Source organism: Somniosus microcephalus, chromosome 19 (assembly GCF_052327205.1).
Source record: "Somniosus microcephalus isolate GS21.2 chromosome 19, FLI_Smic_1.0, whole genome shotgun sequence".
Classification (NCBI taxonomy): domain Eukaryota; kingdom Metazoa; phylum Chordata; class Chondrichthyes; order Squaliformes; family Somniosidae; genus Somniosus; species Somniosus microcephalus.
Genome location: NC_141005.1, coordinates 20,912,184 through 20,929,185, shown reverse-complemented (window position 1 = coordinate 20,929,185; position 17,002 = coordinate 20,912,184). Strand labels below are relative to the sequence as shown.

The following is a 17,002-nucleotide window of genomic DNA, read 5'->3' as shown; positions in this document are numbered from 1 at the left end:
CCCCGTACAAAGAGAAATGTGAGACCCCATTCGCAAAGGAATATCAGCTTGCTGCACAAAAATCAAATCCACAAGACACAAAGCTTCTGTGCACAACTAATCCAAGCTCCCCAGACACAGAATTGCAAGCTTACATAGAATGTACAGCACAGGAACAGGCCATTTGGCCCAACTGATTCATGTCAGTGTTTATGCTCCACACCAGCCTCCTCCCAGCCCTCTTCATCTAACCCCGTCAACATATCCTTCTATTCCTTTCTCCCTCATGTGTTTATCTTGCTTCGCCTTCATGCAAAGAAACATCTGAGTTCCTCATACACAGAATTGCAGGCCCTCCTATGAACAAAAGATTTAAGTGCTTTTCTTTGGTAGCTTGAAAGCCTGCAACCTTCAACCTCAGCTCTTTAAACCACCGGGGCTCGGCGGACTGGTAAAGGTCAATTCCTGATTGATCTAAATCTACCAATCCGGGAGCAGCCTTTCCAGTTCACCGGGCCCAAGGAGTTTAAAGAGCTGAGTCTTAGCATTAATCAAAATTGCCTTTGTTCATAAGCATGTAAAGGTTAAAGGTGTCAGCCGTGAGTCAGCGGTAGCACTCTTGCATCTGAGTCAGAAGGCTGTCGGTTCAAGTCCCACTCTGGAGACTTGAGCACATAGTCTAGGCTGACACTCCAGTGTAGGACTGCACTGTCAGAGGTAGCATCTTTCAGATGAGATATTAAGCCTAGGCCCTCTCAGGTGGACATAAAAGATCCCATCGCACTATTTGAAGAAGAGCAGCGGAGTGTTCTGGCCAATATTCATCCTTCAGCCAACATCATTATAACAGATTATCTTGTCATTTACCTCATTAGCTGCTGTATTTCCCTACATTTCAACAGTGACTACACTTCAAAAGTACTTCATTGGCTATGAAGAGGTTTGGGATTTCCTGCGGAGATGGAAAGCACTATGCAAATACAAACTTGTTCATTTGAAGTGTCAGCGGCTTCGTAACCTGGTAAAGGAGCTGATGGGTTGAATTTGGCCTGCCGACCATCTTTTGGACACCCCCTGATATAACAGGATATCGGAGAGCTAGCATTTATTTATTTTTTATTTACTGGGTGGGGATGTCAGCGGCAAGGCCAGTATTTATTGCCCATCCCTATTTGCCCTGGAGAAGGTGGTGGTGAACCGCCCTCTTGAATACAACCGTGTGGCTTGCTAGGCCATTTCAGAGGACAGTTACGAGTCAACCACATTGCTGCGGGTCTGGAGCAGATTTCCTAAAGAACATTAGTGAACCAGATGGGTTTCTACGATGGTAGTTTCATGGTCAACATGACTGATAACTAGCTTTTTATTCCAGCTTTATTTAATTGAATTTAAATTGTCCAGCTGCCGTGGTGGGATTTGAAGTTATGTCTCTGGATTACTAGTCCAGTAACATAACCACTGTGCTACTGTACCCACAGATAATAGGGTTAGGAGTGTGCTATATACAGAGTAACAGAGTTAGACGTGTGTAACATTCAGGAGCCTAGTTTTTCTGATTGCTGTCATTTTAACACTGACTGGAAATTTCTTGCTAGGATAACTGGTAGTGTGTTACATTCCAGATAATAGTCTTGAGAGTCTGTTACATAGAGAATAACAGGGCCGTGGGAATGTGTTATGTACAGGGCAACAGAGAGCTGAGATTGCAGCACATTGAGACAGTAGCATATTACAGTTCAGAAGATGTCGCTGCAGTGCCCTCAAAGGCCAAATAGGTAAAGGTGCCACAGTGTAGCTCTAATCCAAACTGATCTAGGAAGGTTCCCAATCCCAATTACCAAAGGCAGCAATCCTCCTCTGCAGACCTGGGCTAGGGAGGAGCAAAAGCAGCCAGGGTTCCTGCTCCTGATCACTATCCAAACCATCCAGTGACACCTGTTGGTAGTATGCTTTGGTGCTGTGAAGTGGTTCAATGCTGAACAGCCTACCAACACTCGCTTTCAAGGCTCCTAAATGAAGACTGCTCATTTGGCCTCAGTCTGGAGGGCTCCTGGCTCATGTAGAACCATAACCCAGCAAGTCCAGGAGTAGGCCTGTTAGGACCTTCACAAAAGGAAGGGACAAAGGTCATTAATTGTGGTTGTGAAGTGTTATGACTTATCAGCATCTTTCTACCTTGAGGTGTCTTACAACGTGGAATGATACCGCTAAATGTGCTGCTATTTATAATAGATATGAAAAGAACTGAAGGGGAAGAGAGGGAGAGAAACATAGATCATTAAAATATCATGGACAGGTACAGAAAATAATCAAAAAGGCTAACGGAATGCTGGGCTTTATATCTAGAGGACTAGAATACAAGAGGGTAGACGTTGTGCTGCAGCTGTAAAAACCCTGGTTAGACCACACCTGGAGCACTGTGAGCAGTTCTGGGCACCACACCTTAGGGAGGATATATTGACCTTGGAGGGAGTGCAGCGTAGGTTTACCAGAATGATACCCAGACTCCAAGGGTTAAGTTACGAGGAGAGATTACACAAATTAGGGTTGTATTCCCCAGAATTTAGAAGGTTAAGGGGTGATCTGATCGAAGTTTTCAAGATATTAAGAGGAACTGATTGGGTAGATAGAGAGAAACTATTTCCGCTGGTTGGGGATTCTAGGACTGGGGGCATAGTCTAAAAATTAGAGCTAGACCTTTCAGGAGTGAAATTAGGAAACACTTCTACACACAAAGGGTGGTAGAGGTTTGGAACTCTCATCCGCAAACGGCAATTGATGCTGGATCAATTGTTAATTTTAAATCTGGGATTGATAGATTTTTGTTAACCTAGGGGATAAGGACCAAAGGCAGGTGTGGTCTCCTTGAATGGCGGAGCAGGCTCGAGGGGCTGAATGGCCTACTCCTGTTCCTATCTCCTCCCAGTGTCCTGGCCAACATTTAATTGCCAAATAACAGCACCAAATCAAATTAATTGGTCATGGTTTGTTCAGAAGCTAATAGGAAAAGCTATATACCTAATAAGTTTTTTTTTCTGAGGATAGTTTTAAATTACAGTCTTGAGTAGCTAAATAAATTATACAGTGGCGAAGAATTGCAGGGCTACAGGGAAAGGGCAGGGGAGTGAGGCTGGCTGAGAGTCGGCACGAGCTCGACGGGCCGAATGGCCTTTTTCCGTGCTGTAACCATTCTATGATTCCATGATTCTAATTGAAAGAAAATGTAATTCCAAACAAATGCACTAACTGCTGATAAATTTTAAAGATTTACTCATTGGGATAAATGTTGACAAGCTGCACATTATGGGCTAGATTTTCGTGGAGCCGTCAGGCGGGGTTTCAGGCGTGTGTGTGGGGGGGGGGGAAATCCCGAATTTGGGGGTCCCGACACCATCCCGCCCAAAACCCCGCCCCATGTAAGTTTCAGGGGCGGCGGGTACCCGCCCTGCACTGGGACCCGCCGAAACCAGGCGGGAAGGGATTAGTGCCAATTAACTGCCTGCCTGTTAACAGGCAGTTTTTAGCCTAATCCCTATTTTGAGGGTTTCGTGTGGGTTTCCCGACTGTTCCAAACCACGCCAGGTTAGAGCAGGCGGGCCGTCTGGTTGAAGGAGTTGGAGGGGTCGCGATGTTGGCGCTCAGGTGAGTGATGGGTGCATGAGTGTAAAGGTAAGTGTGTTTGGTGTGTCTAAAGTGTGTAAAGAACTTTTACTTACCTTCACAGCCTTTCTTCCTGTAGCCGTCGGGAGCGCATCACTCAGCCGGTACTTAAAGCTGAACGGCTGCGATCTGTGAAAAGTGACAGCCTTCAGCTTTGAGTGCCAGTAAGAGTTCTAACTGAGTCTGTGCAGAATGACTCATGGTAGAACTCAGACTGTCAGTGTTTGACAGCTTCAAACAGCTGTCAAGCTGACAAGAACTCTTGACAGATGAAATTTCAGTCTGTGACATCACCTGTTGCCGGGTGGCCCTTAATTGGCCTGCTGAGCCCGCTGGGCAGGCTCAACAAGGTCAATCAAGGGAAAATCGTGCGGATTGGCTGGACGTCGAAGTAGGCGGGTCAAAAAGCCGAAAGGGGAAGTCCCGCCTTCTTCCCGACAGGTTCGGGAAAATCTACCCCTATGTATCACACGACATGATGCTCCTGTCGGTATAAACCAGACAACTGTTATATATAACACAGTTTTGTTACAGGAGGTACAATATTCCTTTATATATTATATACTAGCTGGGGGGAGCCCGGCTTTGCCAGGGCTGTTTGGGCCGGGCGGTTTAAATCGAGTCCCAGGCTTTTGGGCCCTGTCTGTGTCCCTCTCTCAATCTGCTGCTGGGCAACATTTCTACCTTTTAATACCTTGAAAGATGAAAGTGAAAGTACTTATAAAACGTTTTTGGTAAATCTTATGTTATTTTTAAAAGAGATACTAACTTTTTCAAAGCTGGATAAGGAGAGTAGTTTGAGCTGCAAGCAGTGAAACAATGGCTGGCACATCCCTGAGATGAACCAGGGCTGTTTTGGGCCGGGCGGTTTAAATCGAGTACGAGGCTTTGGGGCCTCTCTGTGTCCCTCTGTGAATCTGCTGCCGGGCAACATTTTAAATCAAGTCCCAGGCTTTTGGGCCCTGTCTGTGTCCCTCTCTCAATCTGCTGCTGGGCAACATTTCTACCTTTTTAATACCTTGAAAGATGAAAGTGAAAGTACTTATAAAACGTTTTTGGTAAATTTTATGTTATTTTTAAAAGAGATACTAACTTTTTCAAAGCTGGATGATCAAAGTAGTTTGAGCTGGAAGCTGAAGTAATGGCAGTGAAACAATGGCTGCCACATCCCTGAGATGAAAACGATTAGTCCCGCCCACACACACACACCGATTGGCCAACCATCAGGGGACTGTACTGTAGGATTGGTCAATCGTGACGGCGCAGGATTGGTCGAACCTTGACGTCAGTCAATCAATGCTAAGTAGCAGATAATGAGTTTAATTTTGAAGGTTTTTTGCATAAGGCGTGAACAATTTTCGTCCGACCGAAAAGTAAATATGCTTACGACGGTCCCGGAACCGTAAGCTTTCTTTGGAGGTAACGCGCGCATAGGTACGCTCTATAACTTTTGAGCGCATAGCCGGACAGACGCACACCCGAGGACAGAAGGACAGACAGATCGATTCGTTTATATATATATAGAATAGAATAATGGATAGTTAAAGTGATTGAAATCAGAAGGGTTGAGATGACATTATAAACCACAAGAGTGAAGCTTGATAGTTTCTAATTCTTGTTAATGCTGAGATTTATTACAGCGAACACGTCACTTTTTTGATTTTGTGCAAGTGTTTATCATTGTTAAAATTTTTAGACATATACCATCTACGAGGTTATTCAATAGTAGGGAACAGAAGTCTATGAGCCAGCAGGAGGGCTGGACGGAGGGTGGGAGCACGGGTCCAGGGGCCCGTCAGACTGGGAGACCCTGAGCAACAAGGGGTAGGAAGTCCTGAGGATGAGGTGGTGCTAGGGGTGAGTGGTTTGGGAAGATGTAAGGGGAAAGAGGTGGGAGTTCAGCTGTGGAGGAAAGTTCGAACTTAACGTATTTTTCTGTTTGCTGGACAAGTTAGGAAGACTGAAGCGGGGAAGTGTCATGGTGGCTTAATGTTGTTTGGTTGTTTTCCACAGTAGAAATGTTGAACCACCGAGAAAGCACAAACCTGAACCTAAACCGAACTATACAGACACACAAATATTTATTATATAGATATAAATAGATATATTGGGGTAAATTTTCATCTTTAAGACTCCTGTTTATGTGCTGAGGATTCAGGCGCTAAAAACAAGGGGTTAGAACTTGCTGTAATAGGGCATCTATTGGCGTCTGTTGTTAGTCAGACTTGCCCCTGCACCCTTCAGCTCAAAACGTTTTTGCCCGCAAAGTTGCTGGAAGTGCGAGCTGATAACGGCGTAGCGAAGGAAGCAGGGCATCTGGGACCGGAGTGAACAGAGCAACCATCTGGCCATCTCCTTAACCAATGAGATTTAAGGATTGGGAAATAAATATAGGAAGGACTGAGAAGGAGGGTGAATTAAAAGAGGGGGGGAGAAAGTCAATGTCAAATCAGGTACAGAGAGAGAGAGGGAAAGAAAGATTGGATTAAAAGAGAGAGGAAAAAATAGACAGAAAGGAAATGTAAGAAAAAACATTTTTATTTAAAATTTGACATTTTTAAAATCTCCCCAAAAAATTCAAAACCTGAAGGAATGAGACTCCACACTTGAAAGAGTTCATTTTTGGTGCCAAGAGATTGTTTGCGGTCATTAACACTTACCATGTCATTAAAAGGTTACTTACGCTTATAACGGCAAGACTTGACTTTCTGCGGCGAGTTTAATGGGCAATTAATGGGCAAATGCAGCAAGTTCCTAAAAACACGGGGAAGTTGAGGACGAGATGCCGTTTTTGTGAAGCTAAAGGCGGAGTGGCACATCTCGGACAGCAGCTTTTGGATATTGGCATTTAGTTGCCTCGCCTGAAGTTGCTGTTCCATTTACCCATAAATAATGGCGAGCGTTATTAGCCTTGCTGTTATTTTGACAGCAAATTCTGGACCACTGAATTCTACCACATCCTTTGCTGAATACACGAAGATCAGGGTCCTTGTCTTCAAATTCCCCGTATATCCTCGCTCCATCCTATCTCTGCAACCTCCTCCACTCTCTCATCCTTTCCACAACCTTCAGTCCTCTGACTCTGGCCTATTGGGCACTTCCCCTCTCTTCGCCCCACCGTTCCAGACGGAATCCTCCGGCCCCATTCTTTGGAACTCCCTTCTTAAACTCTTTGCATCTCCACTTCTTTCTCCATCTTTTTTAAAGGCTTCTTAAAAAAACAACCATCTTTTGAACCAAGGCATTCCTTCTCATCTCCCCGTCTATGGCACTGTTCGCTATCTATTTTTATTTTGAGCTGCCTTGGGATGTTCTTTTACATCAAAGGAGCTATAGAAATGCAAGTTGTAATTGTTTTGTCCGTGAGAGAAAGACAGTGTTTTCCCGGAAAAGAATTTAGCAATCTGAGGGCTTCATGTTCCTTCCTTGCTTATTACGTGGGAATGATCCATTTCCCACAGAAATGAGCGCCGAGTTAATTAGAGGAATTCAGCTCAATGACTGGTGCTGGTCACAAAAACCCACTAAATGTCATTTGGGTTTTTTTTCTGGAATATCCATGTTTAGACTTTAGACTTTAAAAATAGAGAAAAAAATGTTCTCTTGCAGATGAATGTGACCTATGTGAGGTGATGTTTGAGTAGGTTGCTCACACATGCATGTGGTTTGGGAATGAATATTTTTCCTTCTTCAATTCCAACAGAGCAAGGCATTTTATTACAGCAGCGTGCGCCGGGAATTTTTTTCTCTCGAACTTGTGGCTATTAAAGTCGCCGTCTGTGCACCTGAACAGTGGTTCTTCAGAGTCTTTGTGCTTTAAGACTGAATACTTTGAATGGTGAATAGGGTTCTGTTACGTCTGCTGTTTTTGCCAGGGCAGGACATAATCCCTTGGGTTTATGAGGAATCCCTGGATGATCTCATTCCGTAAAAAAAAAAAATTAACCTTTTAAAGCAGGGAATATTCCCCACCACCCCTGAATTATTTTTCAAATCTGTAAAACTTGCTGTTGGGTGTGATCACCACATTCTTTCATCCAATAGTACTCACTTAAAGGAACACTGAAAGTGTTTGGACAAAGAGGCTGAAACTGGGCTGTGTGCAATTAGTAATGAAAATCTTAACCCCTTCGAAAGGGGAATTCCTTTATCCGATATTTTAATAAAATTATAAACCCATTTACTTTAACACGCTCATTACTAAAATTCCACAGTGTGAGTTCAGCCTCAATTATTAACCCAATTTATGTCAGTGAGGTTGCATGTTTGAAAACAATTAAAGAGAAAGGTCTCCTAGACACTTCCCTGGGGATTGAACCTTTTTAAAGTGAGTGTAGTTGCCTGCATGTTGAACTTTTCGAAAGTGACTGTTACTGGAATAGCCAACAACAGCCTACTCAACAACTTGCATTTATATAGCACCTTTAACGTAGTAAAACATCCCAAGGCGCTTCACAGGAGCGTTATCAAACAAAATATGACACTGAGCCACGTAAGGAGATATTAGGACAGGTGACCAAAAGCTTGGTCAAAGAGGTAGGTTTTAAGGAGCGTCTTAAAGGAAGAGAAAGAGGTAGAGAGGCGGAGCGGTTTAGGGAGGGAATTCCAGAGCTTAGGGCCTCGGCAGCTGAAGGCACGGCCACCAATGGTGGAGTGATTACAATCGGGGATGCGCGAGAGGCCAGAATTAGAGGAACGCAGATATCTCGGAGGATTGTAGGGTTATAAAGTTACTTCTATTGCAGAACCTTCTTGACCCCCACCCCAACTTCATTCCTTTAGTTCTCTATTCTAGCGGCAATGACTCATACTGATGTATGAGGGCTACATGAGCCCTTCCGTACCTTGTCAAAGTGGCCATGCTTGATGTGTGAACAAGTTAATGCATTTGGGGAGGGCTAACAAGGAAAGGAATACACATTAAATGGTAGGACACTGAGTAGTGTAGAGGAACAAAGGGACCTTGGAGTGCATGTCCACAGATCCCTGAAGGTAACAGGCCAAGTAGATAAGGTGGTTAAGAAGGCATACAGGATACTTGCCTTTATTAGCCATGGCATAGAATACAAGAGCAGGGGGGGTTATGCTTCAACTGTATAAAACACTAGTTAGGCCTCAGCTAAAATGCTGCGTTTAGTTCTGGTCACCACATTACAGGAAAGATGTGATTGCACTAGAGAGGGTATAGAGGAGATTTACAAGGATGTTGCTGGGAGTAGAGAATCTTAGCTATGAGGAAAGACTGGATAGGCTGGGTCTGTTTTCCTTGGAACAGAGGAGGCTGAGGGGAGACCTTATTGAGGTGTATAAAATTCTGGGAGGCCTAGATAAAGTGGATAGAAAGGATCTATTTCCCTTAGCAGAGGGGTCAAAAACCAGGGGGCACAGATTTAAAGTAATTGGTGGAAGGTTTAGAGGGGATTTGAGGGGAAATTTCTTTACCCAGAGGGTTGTGGGGGTCTGGAACTCACTGCCTGAAAGGGTGGTAGAGGCAGGAACCCTAACCACATTTAAAAAGTACTTGGATGTGCACTTGGGATGCTGTAACCTGCAGGGCTACGGACCAAGAGCTGGGAAGTGGGATTAGGCTGGATAGCTCTTTGTTGGCCGGCACGGACACGATGGGCCGAAATGGCCTCCGTCTGTGCTGTAACTTTCTATGATTCTATAACAAGACAGTGGGAGGGCATTACAGCTGAGCAGATCTTGTCCTCGTCTGATACCAAAACACAGAAATATTCCAACAGTGGTCACTGGCTAGCAATCAGGAGCAGGAACCCTGTCTGATTGTTCTCCTGCATAGCCCAGGGACAGTGAGGCCAATTGTAATGCTGAGGCTGTGATCAGTTAAGTCTGTGACCTTTGGGATCAGCCCGGTGGATAGATGCAGATGGAGATGGCCATGTCTGGTCTTCTATTGTTCGGTGTTCCTGGGGTCTGTAGAGAAAGGGGGCGGGGGGCGGGGGGCGGTGCTGTGGAAGGCACATTAAACATCCAAAGTGATGATTCATAGGTAACTGATCTCCTGAAACTTGCTTGACTGCTTAAGGCAGAGGTGTCTGAGTTTCCTTTAAGTACTATCTCTTGGTCCACGTGGATGCATACGATGGAGTTTTTGGAACTACTTACAAAGCTTAAATCCACGTTCCCATGAATTTGCATATAACTCAAGTTGCTGATGCTCACAGATCCTGGTGTTCACCAACTCTCCACTTCTCTCTTCACAAAACCTACTCAAATCCACTTTTTCAACCAAGCTTGTGATCACTCCCCCTGATCTCTCCCTCTATGACTCCTTTCCATTCTGTGGGAATTTTTTTGCAATAAAAGTACAATATAAAGGCATGTTGTTATTCTAATTTAGGATTCATGAGGCTAAGAACAACCCTTTCCAAATCTCCACACCCACAAAATTCAAACAGGGCAAAGCAGCAAATAAGAAATATAAGCGCAAATGGGTCTGTTTTGCCTGAGTTTCGAGGGCTGGATTGCCAGGGCTCAAGGGCCCGAGGACTAGACTGCCAAGGCTCAAGGGCCTGAGGACTGGACTACCAGGGCTCAAGGGCCCAGGGGCTGGACTACCAGGGCTCAAGGGCCCGGGGGCTGGACTGCCAGGGCTCAAGGGCCCGAGGGCTGGATTGCCAGGGCTCAAGGGCCCGGGGGCTGGACTGCCAGGGCTCAAGGGCTGGACTGCCAGGGCTCAAGGACCCGAGAACTGGACTGCTGTGGCTCAAGAGCCCAAGGGCTGGACTTCCAGGGTTCAAGAGCCACAGGCAACCCACGGACTGCAGTTTGGACACACCTTCCTTCGGAAGTTGGAGAGGAAGTTCACAGTTTTCGTGAACTTAACCACAAATTTTGTTCCTCTAGATTGCTACCACCTCCAGAATTAGCATTATTAGAGGCTAGGGAGGGTGACGCACAAGGTTGTACGGTCCAATAGATTGGGTGAGCACTGATGGTCTTTTCTCACTGTTCTCTGCATACGTCTGCAACTCAGCACAGATGGGTGATTGAACGTGGGACCTTCCTGCCCCTATCTGGCTCAGTAAGGCAGTGTTAAAAACATAGGATTACATAGGATATACGGCACAGAAATAGGCCATTCGGCCCAACCAGTCCATGCCGGCGTTTATGCTCCACTCGTGCCTCCTCCCGTCTTTCCTCATCTAAATCTATTAGCATAACCCTCTATTCCCTTCTCCCTCATATGCTTATCTAGCCTCCCCTTAAATGTATCTATACTATTCGCCTCAACTACTCCCTGTGGTAGCGAGTTCCATAATCTCACCACTCTTTGGGTAAAGAAGTTCCTTCTGAATTCCCGATTTGATTTCTTGGTGACTATCTTATATTGATGGCCTCTAGTTATGCTCTTCCCCACAAGTGGAAACATTCTCTCTGTATCCACTCTATCAAAACCTTTCTTAATTTTAAAGACCTCTATTAGGTCACCCCTCAGCCTTTTTTTCAAGAGAAAAGAGACCCAGCCTGTTCATCCTTTCCTGATATGTATCCCCTCGCATTTCTGGTATCATCCTTGTAAATCTTCTCTGCACCCTCTCCAGTGCCTTTATATCCTTTTTATAATATGGTGACCATCTTATTACATCTCATTAAGAATATTTAGTTTACTAGTGTTAATAGTTTTTATATAAAACCTAAGCTTAAAACTCCCAGCTGTCCCCATGGCAGTGAGTTCCTTATCAGGTGGCAGAATTTAAGACAATTATCAAAAATGCTGCAGCCTAGATTGGTGCTGGCTGAACATAGGAAGAGGAGGAGGCCATTCAGCCCCTCCAGCCTGTTCCACCATTCAGTTCGATCATGGGTGATTCCATTTACATGAAAGATGATGTCTTGGGGAGGGCAGGTAGTATAGGGAGAGAGGATGGATCTAAAGAATAGTCATATTAAGCACAGAAATAATCATCAAAGCCAACTTAACATGACTGGTGCACATTAATGATTTGGTTTAAACAAATTCCTCCCCTGACACCGTTGACCATGGTTTCTGTCTGCTCTGCCCCTGTGTTTATTTTTCTTTGAATGTTAACATTTCACACTCGAAGGTACTCTGAATGAAATGCACATGTCTGAACAGCAATTTTTTAGCAAAATTGTAAAATATTTGACAATAAATAACACTAAACCAAATCTCTGCCCTTCCTGCAGACTCCTGCCTCCCCAGTTCTGTGCTTCCTCCAACCAGCCAGAGCACACAGTGAGCTGGGCTGCAGACTTTCAAAGGAATTCAATTGTTAAATAGCGAAAGCTTCTCGGACATCATAGCTGGTGTTGTTGTTGCTGCTGATAGTATTAAATGGCTGCCATAATGCAGTGGATCTCCCATAAAAATGAAGCGGGCCCTGTAGTCCCAATGGGGAAGGGAGCGAGGCAGGATGATTGTGTTAACAGTTTAGCCTACCTTGGGGTGTTTCTTCCCTCCCTTCCTGAAGGTGCAGGTGCTGACTTGTGCTGAAATAATAAGGCTCCAGAAGTGGCAGTCTCCATCCAATACTTCACCCAAATGTCCATTGTTCACGCATGAGTGAATATTGGCAGGTTACTTGACTGTCATAGAGTCATAATGGCACAGAAGGAGGCCATTCGGCCCATCGTGTCCGTGTCCGCTCTCTGTAGAGCAATCCAGTCAGTCCCATTCCCCCGCTCTATCCCCGTAGCCCTGCAAGTTTATTTCCCTCAAGTGCCTATCCAGTCTCCCCTTGAAAACACTGAGTGTCTCCGCTTCCACCACTTCCGTCGGCAGCGAGTTCCAGGTCCTCACCACTCGCTGCATAATAAAGCTTTTCCTCACGCCCCCCTGTATCTCTTGCCAAAAACCTTAAATCTGTGTCCCCTAGTCCTTGTACCATCAACTAGTGGGAACAGCCTTTCCCCATCTAGCCTATCCAAACCCATCAGAATCTTGTACACCTCTATCAAATCACCCCCAACCTCCTTTGCTCTAATGAAAACAAATACAGCTTCTCCACCTGTCCTTGTAACTAAGATCCCCCATCCCTGGAACCATTCTGGTAAATCTCTTCTACACCCTCTCAAGGGCCTTCACATCCTTCCTAAAGTGTGGTGACCAGAACTGGATGCAATACTCCAGTCGTGGCCTAACCAGTGCTTTATAAAGGTTCAGTATAACTTCTCTACTTTTGTACTCAATACCTCTATTTATGAAACCCAAGATCCCATATGCTTTGCTAACCACTCTCAATATGTCCTGCCACCTTCAGGGACTTATGCACATTAACTCCCAGGTCCTTCTGTCCCTGCACACTCTTTAAAACTGTGCCATTAAGTGTATATTGCCTCTCCCTGTTCCTTCTGACAAAATGCATCACCTCACACTTCTCTGTATTAAATTCCATCTGCCACTTGTCTGCCCATTCTGCTAGCCTTTCTATGTCCTGTTGCAGTCATTGGTATCATCCTCACTGTTTGACACACCCTCAAGTTTGGTGTCATCCGCAAATTTAGAAATTCTACTTTGTATTCCAATATCCAGGTCATTTATATATATCAAAAAAAGCAGTGGCCCCAGCACTGACCCTTGGGGAACACCACTGTCTACCATCCTCCAGTCTGAAAAACAGCCATTTACCACAACTCGCTGTTTTCTGTCCTTAAGCCAATTCCTTATCCAAGCTGCAACTGACCCACCTATTCCATGAGCCTCAATTTTGTTAATCAGCCTTCTATGTGGTACTTTGTCAAACGCCTTCCTAAAATCCACATAGACAACATCCATTGCATTCCCTTCATCGATCCTCCTTGTTACTTCATCAAAAAATTCAATTAGATTAGTCAAACATGATATGCCTTTTACAAATCTGCGTTGGCTCTCCTTAATTAGCTTAAACCCCTCCAAGTGCCTGTTAATTTTTTCCTTGATTATTGTTTCTAAAACTTTACCCACCACTGATGTTAAACTGACCGGCCTGTAGTTACTAGGATTGTCCTTACGCCCTTTCTTGAACAATGGTGTCACATTTGCCATTTTCCAATCCTCAGGCACCTCCCCCGCATCTAGGGAAGATTGGAAAATTATGGTAAGCCCTTCTGCTATCTCCTCCACCAATTCCCTTAGCAATCTGGGATGCAAGCCATCAGGACCAGGCGACTTAGCCACTCTAAGCATACCCAGCCTTTCTAGTACATCCTGTCTGTCAGCATCCACCTGCTTAGTAAACACCGATACAAAGTACTCATTGAGTATTCTAGCCTTGTCCTGTGCCTCTAAGCATATAACACCTTCTTTGTTACTAACAGGCCCCACCCCGCCTCTTACTACCTGCTTACTGTTTACATGCCGGTAGAAGATTTTTGGGTTCCCTTTTATGTTAACCGCCATTCTACTCTCATATTCTCTCTTTGCCAATTTTATTTTCATCTTCACTTCCCCTCTTAACTTATTGTATTTGGTCTGGTTCTCCCTTGAAGAATTCACCTGACATTCATCATACACCCTCTTTCTTTGTTTCATCATCTTCTTTATCTCCTTCGTCATCCAAGGAGTCCTTGCTTTAGTTCCCTTACCCTTCCCTCTTGTTGGAACGTACCTAGCCTGTACTTGGAACAGCTCCTCCTTAAAGATCACCCATTGTTCCGTTACAGTTTTTCCTGTCAGTCTTTGGTTCCATTTTACCCTGGCTAGATCCTTTCGCATCCCATTGAAGTTAGCCCAATTCCAGTTTAGAAGTTCCACTCTAGATTGTTCCTTGCTCCTCTCCATTGCTAATCTAAATTAGTCAAACATAATCCTGTTCTTCAGCAATGTCCACTTTCAGCAAAAGTCATCGGATAGTGTTGCAAAGTATTTACAGCACAGAAACAGGCCATTCGGCCCAACAGGTCCATGCCGGTGTTTATGTCCCACACGAGTCTCCTCCCACCCTTCTTCATCTAACCCCCTTCAACATATCCTTCTATTCCTTTCTCCCTCATGTACTTATCTAGCTTCCCCTTAAATGCATCTATGCTATTAGCCTCAACTACTCCCTGTGGTAGTGAGTTCCACATTCTAACCAGTCACTGTGTAAAGAAGTTTCTCCTGAATTCCCGATTGGTTTATCAGTGACTATCTTATATTTATGACCCCTAGTTCTGGTCTCGCCCACAAGTGGAAACATCTTCGCTACGTCTACCTTCTCAAACCCTTTCATAATCTTGAAGGCCTCGATCAGGTCACCCCTCAGTCTTCTCTTTTCTAAAGAAAAGAGCCCCAGCCCGTTCAATCTTTCCTGATAGGTATAGCCTCTCAGTTCTGGAATCATTCTAGTAAATCTTTTTTGCACCTTCTCCAGTGCCTCTATATCCCTTTTTATAATATGGAGACCAGAACTGTTCACAGTACTCCAAGTGGGGTCTAACCAAAGGTTCTATCCAAGTTTGACATAGTGATCAGAAGCAGGAATCCTGGCTGATTCTTCTACCTGCTCCTCCCTAGCCTAGGGACATTGAGGCAACTGCAGTATCCGTACTATTGCCTCAACCGCGATCAACTATCTCAACACTAGATCAGGGATGGACCTGGGACCTGTGTGGTCTGCATTACTCAGTAAAATACTGGACAATGCATTTAGTTACCGAAATATGGGGACAGCCTCGTTGTGTTTCTATAGCAATGAGGCTATCCAACACGGCTCTGAAACATGAGTCTCCATTGCATGTTTTACAATAATCCTGTTCTTTTAGTTTTTTTAAAAAGTTTGTGTGTCTTAAATTATCTGAATTAAAACTAAATGACTAAGTTCCTATTAAGTTATTGATACAATAAACTAAAGATACCAGACAGTGCAAGAATTAATGAGCTGGGGCTGTTTCTGTAACCTAATAATCAGTGCGCAATATTACAAACTCGCTGGATTGCCAAAGCAGCTCTTTTTATTTTAGGGAAGGCCCATATACTGTGCACAGGGGCTGACAGCAGTGCTCCTGATTACTATCCAGTGACTCTCTCTGGGAGGTGCACTTGTGTAGATGTTGGGTGAGGACGTGAATGGGCTCGAATGTAATGCCCCCTTCACATTCCCAAGAGACCGGCTAAAACTCACTAAGTAGGATCTCGCTTGAAGAATGGCCGCTTGGGGGGGCGAGGTAGCTGGAGGGCTGGTGGTCAGCGTGGAATTGTAGCCCAACACTGAAATGAGAGGAGAGGGCAAAAAGGGGAGAAAACTGTGGGGGATAAGGAGAACTATTTCTTGGCTTAGTTCTGTTTATTAACCTTTAAAATATATTACATTGCATCTGCTGTGAAAAACAATCTCGACTCACAAGGGCTTGAATGTACAATGGAAAAAACTGCCCCATATTTGACGCCAATTGGCAGTCTCACTCGGAAAGGGAACAAGCAGGAAACGGGCAGGTTCTCAGTTTGGGGCCAGAGCTGATTATTGAGGTAAAATGAAGGAGATTTATTCTGCCTCTAACCATGCTGTACTGGAGCTGGGAGTGTTTGATGCTGACACCATGCCCCAAAGTGTACATCCCTCACCTGGATGAGCTCAAACCTCAGCAACAACAAAAAAATCATCTTGCAGATGTTCTGAAGGGGAAGATGAATGATTTTGAGGTTTTCCAACTAACGACTCTATTAAATTTATTTGGACTGAGTTCCATTTAAGGGTAAGTTGCTCTCTTTGACCTTGTGACCTAAAGCACATTTCAGTCGTGAAAGTTTTTTTCTTCCCCCCGCTAAAACTCCGCCTCATGTCCCTTTTTTTCCCCTCTAGTAAAAACAGTCCAAAAGTAAAGGCACCTGCACCCGAGCCACCTCCTGTTCTGAAGGTCTTTAACAGGGCGCTTCTGTTTGACATCGTGTCGCAAGGGTCAGTTAGTGGACTGGACGGGCTGCTCGTCTTTCTACTGAGTCAGAAGAAGCGGCTGACGGATGAGGAATTTCGAGGTAAAGTGAAAACCCAAATATAGAGGATTTGTACCAGGAGCCACTGAAGTTATCTGAAACTAAACTATCTGAATGCTGAAGTAACGCGACAGTACTAATTCCAGGATTCCCATTCTCGCCACTTGAAGGCAGTCATTTAAATTAAAGCATACAAACATCTGGAGAGAGGAATAGTCTCTGGTATGTAACATGGCGCAAGATAAAATGCATAGAGGGAAGATGCCCTCTGTAAACTAGGTGTAGCAAGATTGTAAATGCCTTTTAGAAAAGGACCCCATTGCAATTTCACTACACCCGCTGCACACAGGGAATCTCTCCCCAAAGATAGAAAGAAGAAAAGTCAGAGGGGTTCCTTTTCATGGGACACTGGCACCAGTTCTGGGACAGGAAGGAGCTGTACCGATGGGACGGGCTCCACCTGAACCGGGATGGGACCCGTGTCCT

General features: G+C 44.7%; 1 protein-coding gene across 1 annotated transcript in view; it reads left to right on the top strand.

Moving 5' to 3' along the window:
• The window catches only part of trpv4 (transient receptor potential cation channel, subfamily V, member 4), a 109,700-nt gene that overhangs the window by 27,238 nt on the left and 65,460 nt on the right, over positions 1-17,002 (top strand). Inside the window, exon 3 of the mRNA XM_085961326.1 lies at positions 16,386-16,558. Coding sequence (XP_085817452.1) covers positions 16,386-16,558 — 173 coding nt within the window. The remainder of the gene's footprint in view (positions 1-16,385; positions 16,559-17,002) is intronic.